The 18,351-nt window shown below is 47.5% G+C and overlaps 1 protein-coding gene across 2 annotated transcripts in view; it reads left to right on the top strand.

Annotated features, from left to right (window-relative positions):
• The first annotated feature begins 3,179 nt into the window (after positions 1-3,179).
• LOC146821564 (uncharacterized) overlaps positions 3,180-18,351 on the top strand; it is a 138,820-nt gene continuing 123,648 nt past the window's right edge. The window contains exons 1-2 of one of the 2 annotated variants that reach the window (XM_085612568.1): positions 3,180-3,358; positions 4,072-4,111. Coding sequence is in view for 1 of the 2 variants with exons in the window: in XM_085612567.1 (XP_085468693.1) it covers positions 3,426-3,557; positions 4,072-4,111 (172 nt within the window). In the remaining variant the exon portion in view is untranslated. The other variant, XM_085612567.1, reaches the window with a different exon arrangement.

Below are 18,351 nucleotides of genomic sequence, written 5' to 3'. Positions count from 1 at the left end.
TGGTTAAGGTGGTAGGGTAGGTATTTGACACACAGGGCCTAATTCACAAACGACATCCGCAGTCGCGGCAGAGGCCTCCCAATCGCAGTTCGGGTCCTGCACTCATGGTAGAATCTCTGCAAGGGGAAATTGCTGTGAGTAGGTCCCACCATGAATGCAGGACTCCTGCTGCGACTGCGGAGGCTGCTGGGGAATTAGGCCCCCAGACTTTAATTGTGGACATGCTAACCTTCGGGTAGTCAATGTGATCACTAGATGGGGCCTTCAAGTACATCTTACTGATAGAACTTGGTGCTCTTGAATAGATTGAAGATAGTAATTGACACAAAGGCATATTTGGAAACACAGCGGATCATGAGGACACCCTTATATCTTGAAGAGATCACAGGAAAAGGATGGTGTTTGTTGCTCTGGTTGTAGGTGAATTACTGTAGGGCAGGGTCATCGAAGCTCATTTGTGAAGAGAGTGTTGATCAGTGCTTAATAGTTAGTGGTGTCAGATACAGCTATACGGTATAGCTGTAATGTGTAGCAGGATGAGGAGAAAAAGGGTCACCATTGCCTGTATGATGAAGGTCATTTTCAACCACTAGGATTAGGGATCTGACTCTTCTCTGCACAAAATTATGGTCTGAATCCAGATTGGCAGGACCCAGGCAGGACCATGATTGGATAGTGGTCTTTATCTTTTTTTGTAGGGAAATTCCAAAAACTTTCTGTTGATCTCACCCATCAAATGGGGATAAATGACCGGATGATTGTGTGGCTACTGGGGTAAGATTGGCATTCTTCAATAGTAAGAGAGTATGTCCTGTCTTGAAGGTATCAGAAAAAAATTATGATTTTGTCTCTCTGCCTCTAGGAAGAGCTGTTTGCAAAGCAGCTACTGCCTGGAAATTATCATCAAACTCATCCAAAAACTCTATGACTGCAGCCTTTGTTATGCCTGCTGGCTATCACTCCTGGCTAGACTAAGGGGACACGTGACACTTTTCAGATTAAAGTTAGTGCATGAGGCACCACAGCTACTGGGAGAAGTCACGTTTTCCTTGGGCAATCAAGAAGACTGTAGGAACAGCTCCACCAGCACCTGGCCTTTGACATGTTGTGTCATCAATGTTTTCAAAGTTCCGTCATAACCAAGAATCCCTATCAGGATTTAGTGCAAATTTTACAGCAACAGGCTCAGTTGTTATAAAAAATAATGTCTTGGAAAAAATAGCCTTAAGACATACCTTAGCATTAAGGTCTACTGACACACTGGTAGTCTCTTCTGAGCTCCTCGTTTTTCAAGGAATTTTCAATCAAACTGAAAGAATTTTTGAATTTCCTGATGGTGAATTTTGTCTTTCACCCTACACAGTCCATGAACAAGTCAGACTAAGGTACCTTATTAGTTTCCATTCTGGGTGTGCCCTGGCTTTTTACTTGCATTTGTAAGAGGATGTTCGAAGCTCCTAATGTTTACTATTCCGCAGAGCAAGCTCTCTGGGATATCCAGCATGGTGGTATAGATGTTCTGACTTATGTCAGGGGCATTTTAAGGATTTTGGGGGCTCCAAGCCAAACATGATTTGGGAGCTCCTGCTCGTATCAACTCTGAATTTATTATATATTTAAGGCTCATTCAGGCCCTCAGCGAGTATGGTCGGATCGTTGACAACTCTCTTACTTGGCCAGTCTACATCTGGGCTCAACCCTGAAGCAAACAGCCTCTCTCGCCACCAAAGGAGCAGAAAGACTAGCGGCCTGAACATGCCCGCTGCACGTATTGCAGTGGACTGTTGTTTCACCATTTAGGCGTGCGCACATGAAGCCGCCTTTTTTTGTTTACTTCACTTTAGTCAGTGCTCCTTGAGGAACTGGGACTCTGATTCAAGTGGCACTAGGCTGTGATTGCACCAGCCCAGCAGCTGCTTCAAATGGACAGTGTAGTCATAGAGTGAGCAAATAAAGCTGCTCTGCACTGCATATTGGCACGTTATCTACCCACCAGGAAAGCAGAATGACTTGTAGTCTGACTAAGCTTTCTAACCAGAATGTGGGTTGTCACTAGTCTGTTATCACCATTTGGGCATACGGTGCTGAAGGTGCTTTTTTAATTGAACTGCATGTACTGCGTGCAGTAGGTATTTGGTCTCAGGAGGCAGCAGGCTGTGATTGCACCTGTAGGCAGCAGCTCCACAGGGACAATGCAATTCCGTTGTTTGGTGTTTCTAAATGCTTTACACTAGCTCCTTTGTTTCAGCCTTGCTGCTCTAAGCCACAGCTACCCAAGGTTGAGTTAAAGGTTTTACAAATGAGCCTGACTTGACCCAAGAGAGTTTTGCAAGTGTTTTACAAGGTAAGGTCGCACAACCATACCACATAATGCACCACAAGCCTCACAGTTGTATTTCCTACAATGTTTAACCCATAGGTTGTTCTTGCACCAGTACACATATTTTTTAAGAGCTGTCAATGTTACCAGGTCCCTGTATGAGTATCTCATCCGGTGCAGGTTTTTGGTTTGCCTTCAGAGATTTGTTGCCCCGCTTTTATAGTCGGACAAATGCGACAATAAATCCCTGAATGTAAAGCAAAAATATGGACTGTGTATGCTTTCTACGCATAAACCTGGGAAGCACAAGAGCTGTTTTCCAATCCTGAAATGTCTCTTTATAAGCAAGAGCATTCAAGTGCGTTAGCAAGTTGCTTAAAGTGAACAAGGACTACAACTCCCAGAATCCACTGACACGTTAAACGAAATGTCAGGGCTGGCACACTGCGCAATTTGAAAACCCGACTCTTTCAATTTAAAATCAAAAATGTAAAGCTAGCAAGCAACAAATGATCAAACACACAAACATATTAACCTACTACTAACAAAAGAAGAGTTATTGATTTTGCTGCTGCCAGATATCTGTGGGGAGTGAGGAGGGGATGGGATTTACACAGTCGCGTATGTTCATTTCAGAGAGACTGCCTTCAAGGTCGGGTCAGTGGAAAAAATCTAATACAAAACGTTTAGGCCCTACAAATGTAAAAGGTGTATGCGAGCGATCTCCGCCGCGAAAAGCCACGAGTTCAGAGATTTAAAGGTGCGAACAGGCACTGAAAATAAAAAGATAAGAAACAGCTGCACTTTTGGTCATAAGATGGCCGTGCTCTCCCAGGAGCCAGTGGGGTAGCCAGTGTATCATAGGCCCTGGTACAAATAAGGACATGAGGTATCTGGCTGCTGTTTGTGCTGTAAAATACAGCAATTGTGGGGTTTCTCTGGGCCCGGGTGCCACTGCACCTGCTGCACCAGTGGAAGCTACGCCCCTACCAGGAGCTAAGCTTAGGGGCTCGCGCTGCCGCCTGCAAGTCAATAAAGGTGAGGCGCGTGCGCCGGGCTCCGCCTACAGAGCTTCCCCGGAGGTCCCTGGGTCACGCGCCGTACCATGACGCTCCTGCTGCTTCTCTTCGCCTTCTCTCAGGCCTTATTCCATCTCTCCCTCTGTGACCGCCTGAGCGGCGAGTTATTCAGGGCCGTCTTTCATAACAACAAGAATGTGGAGTTTAGGAAAAAAGATGTGAGTTCAAATACCTAAAAACCGTGCTTTCACTGGGCGGGTGCTGTCAGGTACTGAGTACACCTACACACAAATTTTAAAGCGACGGAGTAGCGGCGCTTTAATACGCGTGTTTAATGCAATGAATGGAAGGGTACTGACGCTTCTAGTGAACAGGTGCTCTAGGATGGCCAGGCCCTACACCTCCATGTACCCATTTCAAACACCACCTAAAACCGTTTGCCCAATTTATAAAAGCTGACACCCCTGCCTTTTTTTTCGCCTAGATCTTGAGATACTTTAAAAAAAATATTTTTCACTGTTGCCGTTCAAAACATAAATGCATTCCACAAATGTCAATTTAATATACGTCTGGCAAGATATATTATTGGTCACTAATTTATGTAAATATTATTTTAATCCATTTTGCACCTTTCTGAAACTGTCATTTTTATATTTAAAATAAAGCTATTATAGCCACAGTAGACTTGAGCTGCAAATACGTGGTGTTAGTAATCGTGTATGCTTTTTCCAGACAAATTCGGCTCTACAGGAAGCAAAGCAACAACATTCCGGTAAGAAACGTAGACTAAAATAACTCTGAGCAGTTCTGTATTTTGGCTGCTTGATGCAATTTGATGTAGAATTTCAAATGTGGTATTCTTTGTGACAGCATTTGGGTGGATGTGTAAAGAAATCTCAAGGAGTCCAATTGTTTTGTTTGAGTAACATATCATTGTGATGTAACTGGTATTCGGTTAGTTGTAGTTTTGCTTCCCTAGTATGACAAGGACTACAAGAACCAGAATGCAAAGCGAAATTCAGGGTTGGATGAGTTCATCTCACATAGCACATCTTTCGATCAGTAGTCAGACAGCTTTCCAGAGATACTAAGTAATCATCCTTCTTGTGAGTAGGACTTAAAAAAATATACCTTTGTGTAAATATTGATGCTTGACATTTTAAAATGGCGGTGTTGCAGGTAAGGCCTGAATGTGAGTGTCCCTTTATATATAACACCCACACACGCAGGAATCTCAAAAGCATACAGCAGCAGGTCTGGGCATTAAAACAGGAGACCATCTATCTCACAGGTCACATTGGCAAACATATCAATGGTAAGCGTCCCAAACATCTTGCATAACACCTTGCATGTGTGTCAAGGGATTGAGAGAAGACCTAGGATGGGGGAGAAGACACTGCTCAGGTGATCGGCGTTATGCTGTATGCTATTAACTCCCACTTGCATTGCTGAGCGAGACAAACCACAGTTTTCCCCAAGTGCTCACCCGCAAAGCTTGTGCAGTTGTAGATTGAGCTGGTGTCTCAAGATCTGTTCATGTAAGCTTTGGCAACCATGTTGTTTATAATTTCTCCCAGCTTGGTCTTCCAGACGAGAAGCAAATTTGGTGAGTGGCAGCAAAAAAAATGCAAATTACCCCTCTGATTTTGAAGAGTGAGTCTTATTTAAAATGTTCCTGGGAAGAGGCAAAGAAGATGGGTCCAACAAAAAAATTAACGTCACTGCTGCCCACAAGCCTCCTAAGGGAAGGAATGTATAGATTTTTGGATAATTAGGCTCAACGTCTTCACTTCTGAAAGGAGAATCAGCCTAGAGAGGACCCTATATACCTAGCTCATGCGCATCCAATCCCTGCTAAGGCCACGTCAATCCCAGGAAAGAGATGGACACCCACCTTCACAGCTCTCAGATCTGAGAGAAATCAGCTCAAAGACCTTGATATATTCTCAAGTGTTCTGAGAGAAGATTCAACTTCTTTTGGACCGGAAGCCCTTCTACGGTTAGAAGGTTGCAGACAAAGCGGTAAAGGCTAACTGCTGGATGGTAAGAGAGTAAGTAAATCTATTGCTCAGATAGGGGTGGACTTTGATCCAGCGTTGTTGTGGGTCCACTTGCTTACCATTGTTCCCCCAATGAACATTTCTATCCATCCAAGAGGTGATGGGAGTTAGCATCAGCAGTCAATCAAATTTCAATTAACAGTGCAACCCATTTGGCTTCACAACGAGGACCAGGAACCATTAGCCAGTTCAAAAAGTTTATTACAAGTTAATCAAATTCAAATAAATGACTCAGTACCATGCTCTAAAGATACAAAATTACAACGGGTATTGCCAGACGTCGAAAGAAATTAAGCTGATTTAGTATCAGGCAGACGAGCAGTTCTGTAACTGCTATGCAGAACAACATTAACATTTGATGCTCAGATAATAATCTAAGGTTCTCTCTCCTATGCATTAGTAATCTATATTCAGGGAGCAGAGGATGGTTTGGGGAGAAAGGGTTGTGGCAAGCAAGGAAATTCCTTAAAGGAAGTCAGGTCAGGACAAAAGAAATTAAATAGAAAGCGTTAGCATTTCAGATGCTCGGTCAAGAGCCTTCTATGAGTCAAGTGTAAATGTTAGCTTAAGTTACATTTAAGCAAAAATCCGGAAAAGCATTGGGACAAAAAACCTCTCAAAGTCCATTAAGCTAGCAATGTATCGAGGAACGGGGTAATCGAGGTAAGGTGTCTGCAGGAACCTGATCAGCATTGCAGCAAAGTAAGAAAGGGATATGCAAGGAATCTGCGAAAAATCTGAGTAACAATCCACAGGGAATGATGTATTATAACGTGTAAAGTCCATGGGGCGAGACACCCTCGATCACACCATCAGGGGTCTATTGAAATCGATGAATCGTCACATTTCAGGGTGCAACATTTCCAGTTTGTCCCACAATGGACATGGGAACAACATCTTTACCATACACATGTAGGTTGCAACTTCTGGACAATAGTCAGTCAGTGCTCTGTTTCTACGTGTACCTTTCGTCCTAGTCCTTTTCTCAGGCTCCTGTTCCCTCTCCCTCTAGTACAGTAATGTATTCATTCTAAACTAACCATGCATGTAAATACCTATGAATTAGAACTACATTTCAATCAAATGTATTGAATAGTAATGCACACATTAATTAAATTGATTGTCATTTCTAGCAAGATTACATTTGACATATGTAATGAAGTGTTTAGTTAGTGTCAGTTTGTTATACATTATTCATGTGACGTTGCACACACATTTTGAAAGTAACATTTAATCTCTGAGCACATTTTCTACTAAATGAATATGATTCTTTATTAATCACAATGAATAAAAGTAAAACACTTGTGTAACTGAGTATTCTAATCCCATAGTAAAGGCACTCTTTAATAAATGGCAAGTGCAACACTTACAATAATTTGTTAAACCATACATGAATCCTGTGCTAAGTTCACTTTTATACAGTGTGTTTCTTAAGTGTCAGTGACATTTGTGATGTGTAATGAATGGGTGGGTAATCTTTGCGCTACCATCATCCCCCTATTGTGGCTGTACAAAAAACACTCTAGTTGAATAAACCTCATCTAGATCTCTGCAAATAGTCTTGGAGCAAACATTGCATCAAATGGAAAGACCTCAAACTGAAAATGGAGAATCAAAGAAAACGTGGATGCTCATGTTGATTAGAAATACAGAGAAATGCATCCTTTTGATTAAGAGTCATCTACACAAGTTTCCATTCTGAGATGCAGATTCTACAAACAGATTCCTTTCATATTTATAACAGGCTGATAGCCACCTGATATGTCTGCTAGCAATGCAAATAGAACTGTCTGAAGCACTCTTATGTCTCTTCTTGCGAAGATGAGCTGGAATAATGGTGGTTTACTTGAGCAAACTTTAAGAAGCCCCATGTTGGCCTCCATGTTAAGGCAATAGCCTTCACAGGGAAGTGCTGTAAACAACCCCTAAATGATTAGTTGCCTCCTGACTTACCTGGCAAAATGTTTGGTAGACACATTGGGGATTTGGATACCCCCTCTGACTATGTGGGGCTCAACATGGAGCCAATGTCTGCTTGAAGGCTGAAAGTTAAGCCTGAACTGTTTGGAAAACTGGAACTTGATAGTGATGGACATAGCCTTTTGCTAAAAAGGCTGGGATTCTTGTATTTCTTTTTGTTTGTTTTGATACCCAATTTTATTTATTTTGGGGAAAAACGAGCATAAAGAAAGGAAGAAGAAAAAACATACGCATAAGACCAGCAGCAAATAGGAGCTTTGTTGCACATCAAAGACATGACGACAATATGACAACAAGTACATCTTGAATGTTCACAGGCATAGAGGGGAAAAGGAAACGGGGAACACCTGCTATGTCTCTGACCACCCCGGGGAATCTGTCGTCTATCGCTCCCACCCATTTGCCCCACATTTTCCGATATTTCTTGGGGCATCCCCTAGCTGCGTACAGGGGTTTTTCTTGCGCCGCACACCAGTCCACTCCTCTGCGCCAGCATGTCAAGGTGGGCGCCGTTGAACTCAGCCAGCTCGCCGTAATGTCCCTTTTGGCCACCATCATGGCTGTATTGAGAAAGAGTTCGTCGGTCGGAGAACTATCCAGTCCTCTGTGACCCCCAAGAGCACATTCAGCGGGTTAAGTGGGTCCTCCCAGCCCAGGGCCTCAGTGAGTTCTCGAACTACCAATTCCCAGAAACGTGTGACCGCTGGGCAAAACCATATCATGTGGTAAAAATCTGCTTGCGATTGACTACAGCTGGGGCAGGACGTGTCCGGACTGAGCCCTGCATGGTGGAGGCGCAGCGGTGTGAGGTAGGCAGCATGGAGATAGTATATTTGGACTAAACGGAGTCTTGCCGAAGCTGTGATTGTTTTAGGGGACATTAGCGCATCTCTCCAATCGTTGTCGTCTAAGGCCCCGAGCCATCCCTCCCAGCAGTCTGAGGTGGTGCAGTGTGTTGGGAGTGTGGTTTGTAAGGGAGCGGTAGATGCAGGAAACCCCCCCCCCCCTTTTCCCCAGGTTGCCGGTCATAATTTGGGCTTAGAGTGGGCTGTATTCAGGCAGGGAGGTTTTGTCTGAGATGTGGGAATGGATGGCGTGGCGCAACTGTAAGTAGCAGAAAAACTTTGAAGAGTGTAGGGAATACCGACTTTGTTGGTCCTGAAAAGTGCGCAAACAGTCCTTCCCCATTCATCTCCCAACTGGGAGATCCCGATGAGATCCTATGCTTTAAAACCAGAGACTAGTGACTTCATGGAGCCAAGTGCTTTGCCAAAGCGGGGTGTATTGTGTAAGCTTGCCCGACCAGCAGGTGTGGTGCAAGGAGGCCCGCCAGGCCAGAAGCACCCCACGCGTGACTGCAGGCAGGGTTCTGGGGATGGCGCATCCATACAGCATCCCCTGGATGCTGGGCAGGCTCAGTACATGTAATTAGTGTCTGTATGCTGGGTCGGACCAGCCACCATTAAACCAATCATGTACAGTAAGGCGCTGGGCCGCCAAGTAATAAAGGAACTGGTTTGTCATCCACCAGGCCGCTGTCGAAGGGCGGGATCTGGCACTGGGTGAGAGCCAACCGGGGCCTCCAACCCCCCCAGAGGAACTTGGTAGCTAGACTGTCAATCTCTCTGAACCACGACCGGGAGAAGAGCAAGGGTACATTCTGAAGTACGTACAGGAACCTGGGCATGATCATCAATTTAAATAAGGCTATTCTGCCCATGAGGTTCAATGCTTGCCATCTGAGGAGGTCAGCTCAGACCTTTTTTCATCAGTTACGTTGAGCGACCAGGCAAGGTCTGGGAGGAGGGCCACCCATATCCCGAGGTACTTGGACTGCCTCCGGAGGGGTATCGTAGTCTGCCGATCGAAGCATTCCTTCGAGAGATGAAGGGGGACCAGAACAGATTTAGCAGGGTTTAGTCTGAGACCAGAGACCTGCTCAAAGAGCTGCAATGCGCGAAGGCATCGAGGACCTGATTGCATCCATCCCGCCAAAAAGAGCAGAACATCATCTATGTATAGGACAATTTTGTCCTCCCCCCCCCCCCCCCCCCCCCCCCCCCAGTCCGGGCCTTTTCCACCCCATAATTTGCTCGTCTGATCTTATAAGGCAGGCGAAGGGCTCCATTGACAATGCAAAAATGAGGGGTGAGAGGGGGCATCCTTGCCTAGTGCCCCTCCTGATGGGGAAGTGCTGTGACAGCACTCCGTTGACCAGCACCCGGGCCCGTGGCCCACTGTAGAGAGTGTTAACCAGGCTGAGGAAGTATTCCCCAAATCCCATCTCCGTCAACACCTCCTCGAGAGATCGCCAGTCCACTGAATCGAAGGCTTTCTTGAAATCAACGAGAAGGAGCGACAGATTCTCTAGAGCGACATTAAGGCGTCTGAGACAGTACCTGGTGCCCCGAGAGGGCGTGAAACCGCACTGGTCAGGGTGAACCAGCGCGGTCAAATGCCGCCGCATTCGATTGGCCAAGACCGAGGCAAATACTTTGAGTTCTGAGAGAGATGGGTCGGTACTCAGAACAGTGCTTCGAGGGGGGCTGAGACTTGGAGATCATCACAATGGTGCCGATATCAGTTTCGGAGCGGAACAAACCCTTGTCCGCCACCTCGGCTTACACCACTAAGTGGTGGGGCACTAGCGTATCACAGTAGGCCGCGTAGAACTCCTGCGGGAGTCCATCTGGCCCCGGGGTCTTACCAGAGCCATTACAGATATGGCTTTGTTAATCGCCTCCAGAGTGATCTGGCGGTCCAGTGCCTCCATCTCGGGCTCGCTGAGCCGTGGGCGGGAGATCCATTCCCTAAAAAGCAGTTCCGGGAATGAGAGGGTGGGAGGTTGAGCGGATTAAAGGGTGGTGTAGTAATTAGCAAAGCACTGGGCTACTTTCCCCGGTATAATGCGATTGGCCAAGGGGTACGTAGCCAGGCGATGGAGAATGCTTCCCATTTTTGTCACCCCACCCATAGACTCTTGCCAGGGAGGACCGCCATAACAGCTTGACGGCGTCCAAGAAAGTCTGGCGGATCTCATCTCTGAGTAATGCCAATCGCCTAGTTTGGGCTTCAGATCTACTCTCAGGCAGTTGACTCTCAATGAGGAGCGTAAGCCGGGCGTCTTGCGCAGTACGCTGGAGTTTGAGCTAGCCCTTGGCGAAGCCATGAATGGTGGCCTTACCTGCTTCCCACAGGGTACCGGGCGAGGAGACCGAGCCATGGTTGGTGGCAAAGTAATGCTGAAGCTCATCGCCCACTGATTTCTTAAAGTCTTTGTCCTGGAGAAACCAGGCATTTAGCCTCCAAATCGGGTGCAAGGACTCTGGGAGGTCGCCGGTCTCTATCAGTAAGGGCGAGTGGTCGTAAATGCCCCGGGGAGGATGCTGATGTCTTTAATTACTCGACAGTCTGTGGCTGGCAGGAAGAAATAGTCTAATCGTGCGTGTGATGAGATGCTGAAGTGTGTGTGTACTGTCGGGTCATTGGATGGCAAAGTCTCCAGGTGTCGCACAGTCCTGAAGCGGCCGCCCAGTTCGCCAAAATATTGGAGTGGGTGATTCTAGTGGCCGAGGGGGGTCCCGTCAGTGTTAAGGCCAGGGTACATGACTGCGTTGAAATCCCCCCCCCAAAACGGTTATTCCCTGGGGCAAGGCGGCAACCAGGGCCGCGGCACGCCGAAGGGTGGAGGTATTCAAGGATGGCGGGGAGTACAGGGACAGCAAATTCAAGATCTGGTCTCCTATAGTCCCCTTCAAGGCCACAAAGCTACCTGAGGGGTCAATAGTGGACTTGCGAAAAACAAATGGGAGGGCACGGCGCACTAGGATGGCTACGCCCCTTGACCCTTGGCTAAAGCTGGAATGCCAGACCCTGACATAGCCGTACCTCGCCAGGAAGGGGCAGTTGTTACCTGCAAGGTGTGTTTCCTGCATCATCAATATGTCAACTGCGTGGCATTGTGCGTATTTGAGACCCCTGTGTGTTTGACCCTGTCCAGCCGTGCATTAACATTCCAGGACATTACACGAAGCGTCCCCTTTCCACTATGAGGGCTAGCCGTGGGGGACATGAAAGTGTGGTGAGACTCGCGGCCCGGGTGGCAGGAACGCTGCGCCTGTGCAATAAAGTGAGTGCGTCATTGTAGTGTGAGCAGTATGTGCGCTTGCTATGCTGTGGGTCATTGATGCTGATGTAAAAAAACAAATGTGTCAACAAAAACTGGGACAACGGTCTCTTTGCCCCTACCCTAACCCCTCTCTATACTTCGGGAATGGAAGCATCTGTTGACCCGAACAAAGAGAACTGGAAAATTAACCAAACTAAAACACTTGGGAATGGGGATTCGTGGAGGACCCCTCCTCGTATCAGGATGTGCAGTGGCAGTGTCCATCGAGAAAGAAAGCGGCGACAAGCCTGAATATTGTTCCACGGCCGCAGGATTGTCCTGGACGTCAGATCATTGCAGGTTCAGTGATGGGCCCTGAGGAGGACCGGACTCCGGGAGAGATCAGTGTCAGTTAAGTCAGGTGGGGGTGAGCGAGGCGGAGTGCCTCTGCGGTCTGAGAGGTGTGGGGACCCAATGAGGCGTGCAGTTAGTTGATCGCTTAGGGTTGCACTGGGTGCTGAGCGCTGACTAGGGCCCGGCGGTGAATCCGACCTGGCGCGTCGTTGGCCTTGTTTCCTGCGTGAACGTCTGCGCTGAGGTCGTGGCTCAGGTAGGACTCTTCGAGTACCCTCTGTGCAGGTGTGGGAGGACCGGTCTGGGGCGTTGAGCCACAGGGGGCGTTCCACCTTTAGCCACGTCCAGGCTTCCATGGGGGAGTCGAAGAAGAGGGTCTTGTTTTGGAATACCACACGGAGGCGGACTGGGAAGAGAAGCCTGTATTGGATGTTCAAGGCACAGAGTTTTTGCTTAACTTCTCTGAAGGAGCGTCGTTGGCCCTGGACCTCTCGGGTATAGTCGGGAAAGATCATGATCACTTGACCTTGATACTGAAGAAGTTACTGCTTGCGAGCTTCCGCCAGGATGGAGTCTGGGTCTCTGAAGGTAATGCGCGTGATGATGGGCCGGTGGGGGGCACCCGGTGGCAGTCTGGGGGCAAGAGATTGGTGGGCCCACTCAATCGCAAACCACTGGGAAAGGAGCCCTCGGGCATCCACGAGCGCAGCCAGTGTTCAATGAAGTCGTATGTTCTGCCCTTTTCCGAGCCCTCTGGAAACCCTACCAGGCGGAGGTTGTTCTGTCGTGATCTGTACTCGGCATCCTCAACTCGCCGATGTAATTCTTGAGTTTGAGTCTGAAGATGGCCAACCTGGCTTTTAAGTTGCTGGACATCATCCTCCACCATGGAGATGAGACTCCATTTCTTTGATGCGGGCCATGGCGTTACGAAGGTCTTGACGGATTAGAGTCATGTCGACCCGGACCTCCCCGATCTTGCTCTCCACCGAGGATTGAGAGGTGTGGATGGCTTGGGGGGTCTAGTGGCAAGATCCGTGCTGGCGGGGGCATCCTTGTCCAGGGGGCCCCCCTGTCCAGGGGGCCCTCCATCGCCCCGGTCTCAGTGGTCGTGTACTGGTCCATCTTGGTCTGAGTGCCGGGTGGTTTCGGCCCCTGGTCTCTCCCCATGGTCCCAGTTAGTAGGAGGGGCCGAAGCTCCAGATGTGTCGACCAGGGCATGGTGGAGGACAGGGAGCAAGTAGATCAGCGACCACGACCCCCGGTCGCTCCGGCGACAGGAGCATTGCACAGCAGACAGGGCTCCAGTGTGCAGCTCAGGGACGGTTTCGGCAGGTTTCAACAACTCGGGCACCACCCAGATCCGCCGGTCCCAGCGGGAGGCTCGAATTAGGGCCAGGGATCAGTCAGTCTGAAGCAGAGCGAGCCGTGACTCCACGCCACCATACCAGGGCCCGGGATGCATCCAGGTCAGGACCAGAAACTGAACGCACTCTGTGTGCGTCCACTCTCAGAAGCAGGAGGAGAGGCCGCCCCCGTCAGGAGTCTCGATGTGGCCCTTGCCGGTCTCAATCAACAGCCGGCCCCTCTGGGGGACGCGCAGCCCCTAGCAGGGTGGAAGGAGGGGGGCTCCCCGGTAGTGGGCCCCACGGAGGAGGATGGGATCCTACGCTACGGTGCCGGTTGCAGTCCAGACAGCGCCAGCAGCAGGAATACGGGCCGCTTGCTCTCAGATGGCGGCGGATTGAGGAGCGGATGACGGAGAGGTCCGGAGCACTTCTAAAGTGCGACTGCCATCTTAACGCTCCCAGCCACGCCCCTTATTAAAGCTATATATACTAAGTGATCCAGCTGCATGCTGAACAGCCTTTGCCACAGGAGAGGCCTCTTGAGTAGGCCGAACATTCTGCACACCACCCACCTTTAGATCTCTCGTGCATTTTTGTGGGCAATCAATCAAGGGACTTGTAAAACGTGTCTACTTACCTAGAAGGGTCTCTAGGTGCTGGTGGGGAGGTTAAGAGGGGGATGCTGAATCGCTGAAGGCATTGTGTTTCAAAGAGCCAAGTCATGAGGTCCTTCCTGATTTGAGGCAGTGACTGTGATAGCCTGAGGTGGAGAGATAGGGTGTTTCAGGTCTTTGCTGTGAGGTAGGAGAAGGATCTTCCTCCGGGTGTGGTCTTGAGGATACGTGGGATTGTGGCCTGGGCCAGTTGGGCGGAGCAGAGTTCTCTGGTGGGTGTGCTGAATGCAAAGCGATGGTTGGGGTACGCAGGTCCCTCATCCTGTAGGGTTTTGTAGGCGTGTGTGAGGAGTTTGAAGGGAATTCTTTTGTTGACTGGGAGCCAGTGGAGGTCTCTCAGGTGGCTGGTGCTGTGGCGGGGGATATTGAAGATGAGTCTGGCAGAGGTGTTCTGAATGTTCTGCAGTTTCTTGAGGAATTTCTGGGTGATGCTGGTGTGAAGTGCATTTTTGCAGGTTAGTCTGCTGCTGATGAGTGCGTGGTTGACCGTCTTTCTGGACTCTGTGGGGATCCACTAGATTGTTTGGAGCAAGCATAGTGTGTGCAAGCAGGCTGATGAGACAGCGTTGATCTGGCGGTTAATGGTGAGCGAGGAGTCCAGGATGATAGCAAGGTTACGTGCATGGTCTTTGGGTATGGGGGCGGTCCAAGATCTGTGGGCCACCAAGAGTCATCCCAGGCGCACGGGGGGAGCCCAGGATGAGGACTTCGGTCTTTTCTGAGTTGAGTTTGCGGCAAATGTCCTTCATCTATGTAGCAACAGCTTTCATCCCGTTGTTGTTGTTCTTGGCATCTGTGGGTTCATTGGTGAGGGAGAGGATCAGCAGTGTCGGTGTAGGAGACAATGTAGAGTCCGTGGTTCCTGATAATGGCTGTGAGTGGGGCAATGTAGATGTTGAAGAGAGTGGGTCTCAGGGAGGAGCCTTGAGGCACTCCGCAGCTCATCTCTGTGGGTTCAGAGTAGAACGGAGATAGTCTGACTCTGTGTACGGCCAGTGAGAAAGGAGCAGATCCATTCCAGGGCTTTGTTGCACATGCCAGTGTCATGGATTCTTGTGCATAGGGTACGGTGGGAGACGGTGTTGAAGGTGGCAGAGAGGTCCAGGAGAATGAGGGCTGCAGTTTTGCCGCTGTCGAGGAGGCTGTGGACGTAGTCTGTCGGCAAGGAGGGCTGTCTCAGTGCTGTGGTTGCTTCGGAAGCCGGATTGGGAGAGGTCCAGGATGTGGGCAGCTACTGTATGACTTGCCACAGAAGAAATTGGCATTGACATCAGATCACCAATAGGCCAAGTAGATTGCTTGAACCTTCTTCCACTCATAGATGTGAGGAAAATCCTTGCCCCTCTGGATAACAGTAGACCGGGAAAACACCAGGAGATGGACGGAGCGCAGAAACTTTTCAGACACTCACCCCCAGTCACAGATCTGGGTTGAATCCATCATCGTTCTTTAGCTCGCTTTGCCACCCCAGTTCAGACCCAGCCATATGCAAATCAGTCTTGACCCTGTTCCTCGTGGGAACAGTCCAGCACGAACTGCCAAGCCAGGACTTTTCTGGACTGGAAGCAAGCATCCGGGGACCAGTTTTGGGGTAACACCCCTCATCAGCCAGGCTAGCTTGAATCCAGTGGCAAAGAGAGCAAGAGACCCAAGTCTGGGCATACCCTGCCAACGTTAAGCAAACAAAGCCAACACAAGGAGATGATAGATGGAGCGCTGAATCTTTCCAGACATTCACCCCCCAGTCACAGATCTTGTTCTTTAGCTCACTTCACCACCCCAGTTCAGACCCAGTTATATGTATATCAGTCTTGACCCTGTTCCTCATGGCAACAGTCCAGCCTGAACTGCCAAGCCAAAACAGTAGACGGGTCCAGAAATCTTTCACGTAGGAATGGGAGGCTTCTACTTCTAATGTACCAGCCTTCAGTGCCAAGATACAGTCTAGTTAGAACTTCTTTAATGCAGACTTGATGTCTTTGTCCACTGCATTGGATGGTGTTGTATTTTGATTCTATCCCATGTATTTCTTTCACCAAACTACACTTCATGCTCTACTCTTGTAGGGTCTATTCATCGCTGCACCCATGTTTGTCATTGTTTTCCAATTGTTTGCTTCCTCCTTTATCCTTTTTCAGCATTTCTCTCTTGTTTTGATTATGAACAATTAGTCCTGGTCCCTAAAATTAGTGCCAGTGCCCACTACCTGCAACTGCTGCCTCAAATTAAACATGAATAATAGGGGCCTGTGGGCCTTCTATTTACTGTGCCCTTCCTACATCCCCCTACAGTCCAGTGAGGAGTGTCATTTGGAAAAGTTACCAGTACCCTTCTCCTCTCTTTAAGAGTGTGTACTATCCACTTCTGAACCCCAAATATCTTTAGGGATTTTCCCATTGACCCTAAACCAGTCAATCACAAGCTACCAGTAGCTCGCAGAGACCTCAGAGTAGCTCCCAGCCTTGAGTTCGTTTTTTACTAAGAACTGCAATAAATATGTGTTACATTTTCCTTTTAAAGTTAAAGAAAGGCTGTTTATTTTACATTATTATCAGGGTGCAGACGGCAGAGACTGATAACGAACAGTGCTCCGCTCATATTGAACTGAACTGAAGCACTGTGGTGATTTTTAGCGCTTAAATAAGTCATTCTCAAGTCGATATTGGAGCATGAGAACAAAATGATATTTCTGAATGCTTTTAAATGAGAGAAAATTAACATGAAGAGTTAACTTAATGATTAAGTCAACTCTTCATTTTCATTTTCTCCCTTTTCAAAGTTTCACATTTACAAACCGTAGGCATCTTGCTCCCAGTGGCTGGTAGACGCAGTGCCATATTCAAAACTGAAAAATTGCCAATTACTTTTAAATGGGAGAAATGTAAAGTGAAGAAAAATGTTTCTATGAAACATTGTTTTAATTTTTTTTTTCTACTTTAAATTAAGCCAATAAAGTCCTAATGTTTTATGAAGCATCTTTCGTCACTTTAAATTCTTCACATTTAAACAAATGACTGCATTTTTCTGTTATAAACCTGGCACCATGTCTGCAGGCCACTTCAAGTAATATGCCTGTGGTTTGTAAAGACACTTTGACATAGAAGAAATTAAAATGATGAGTTCTATGTAATGTATATAAACATAAAGTTAACTCTTCATTTGAATTTCTCTTATTTCAAAGTGTCACATGTGCACACACTAGCCAGTGCCTTGTAGACATGCTGCTATATCTAGAAAAATACAGCCATTTAAATGGGAGATATTTAAAGTGCTGAAAAATGTTCATTATTATGCAAATGTTTGGAGTGCATTTTTCTGTACTTTACATTTCTCCCATTTAAAAAAAAAATGGTTGTATGTTTGTGTTGTACATGTGACGGTGCCACATATGGTGAAAGGTATGTCCTCTGCCAAAAGTACATATTACCAAGGCTCTGTCACCCATACACATGTATTCCATTCATTCATTCACACACATGTTCCTACATCCTCACAGACCATACAATCACTGACTCACATGGCAGCCCTATCATAGTACCCCTAGTCACAGTATTTTGTTCAAACCATAATATCAGACTCCAAAGTCAAGTGAAGCTGGGCGATGGGGTAACACTGCATGAGTTACTTGGTCTTCAGTAGGTCCCAATGATTTTCACTGATCAGAAGTAGCTCTCATTACAGAAAAGGTTGGAGACCACTGCCCTAGACCATTGGGTGTAGGTTTGGGAAGGGCTGTTAGAACCATTTTAAATAATTCCCAGTTTCCCAATGACTGCAGTTTAAAGGTCTGGTTGCAGCCTTACCATGACCCTGTATTCTCCTTTGCTACCAGTGCTGCTAGCCAGTTCTCTGGGCACCCATGATGCCATTGGTACCTCCCACTGCAAAAACCATGGCCACAACTAGCTATTTCTCAGAGGCAGGTCCATTAAAACTTTAGTAACAACTACACAGTTCCAATCTATTTTCTGGCACCCTTAACATGCGTGGGACCAGTTCAGCCACTACTGGTTCTCTAAATGGGCTCACAATCCCCATTACCAGACGTTGAAGTTCCGATATGCAAAACACCACTAGAGACTCCATACTTTGTCCAGTTTCCCTTTGCCTATCGGTAGCCCACCCTTTCACTGGTTTGAGATCCAGTTTAATTTGAGGGTCTGTTATTGGATTTTGACATTTCAGCACACAACCTTGTCCTCTGGTCCATGGAGCTATCAGTCAAAGGGCTCATGGATCATAGCCTCATACATACACTGATACCATCCACCACATGAGGTATAAGTGAAACAGCTGGTAGTCAGCTTTTGGGTATTCACATTATTAAGCATATTTCTCAGCAACATCACAAATCTCAATCAGTGTGAAGATTAAGAATACTTTGATGCAGAACAAGAGCCATTTATGAAATTTAGGTATCTAGATCTGCTATTCCATCAGCTGAAAACAATTAAGAAATGAATTTCAAAATGGAAGAAACCTAGGTC

Source organism: Triturus cristatus, chromosome 6, assembly GCF_964204655.1.
Source record: "Triturus cristatus chromosome 6, aTriCri1.1, whole genome shotgun sequence".
NCBI lineage: Eukaryota > Metazoa > Chordata > Amphibia > Caudata > Salamandridae > Triturus > Triturus cristatus.
This window is presented reverse-complemented; position numbering and strand designations above follow the sequence as displayed.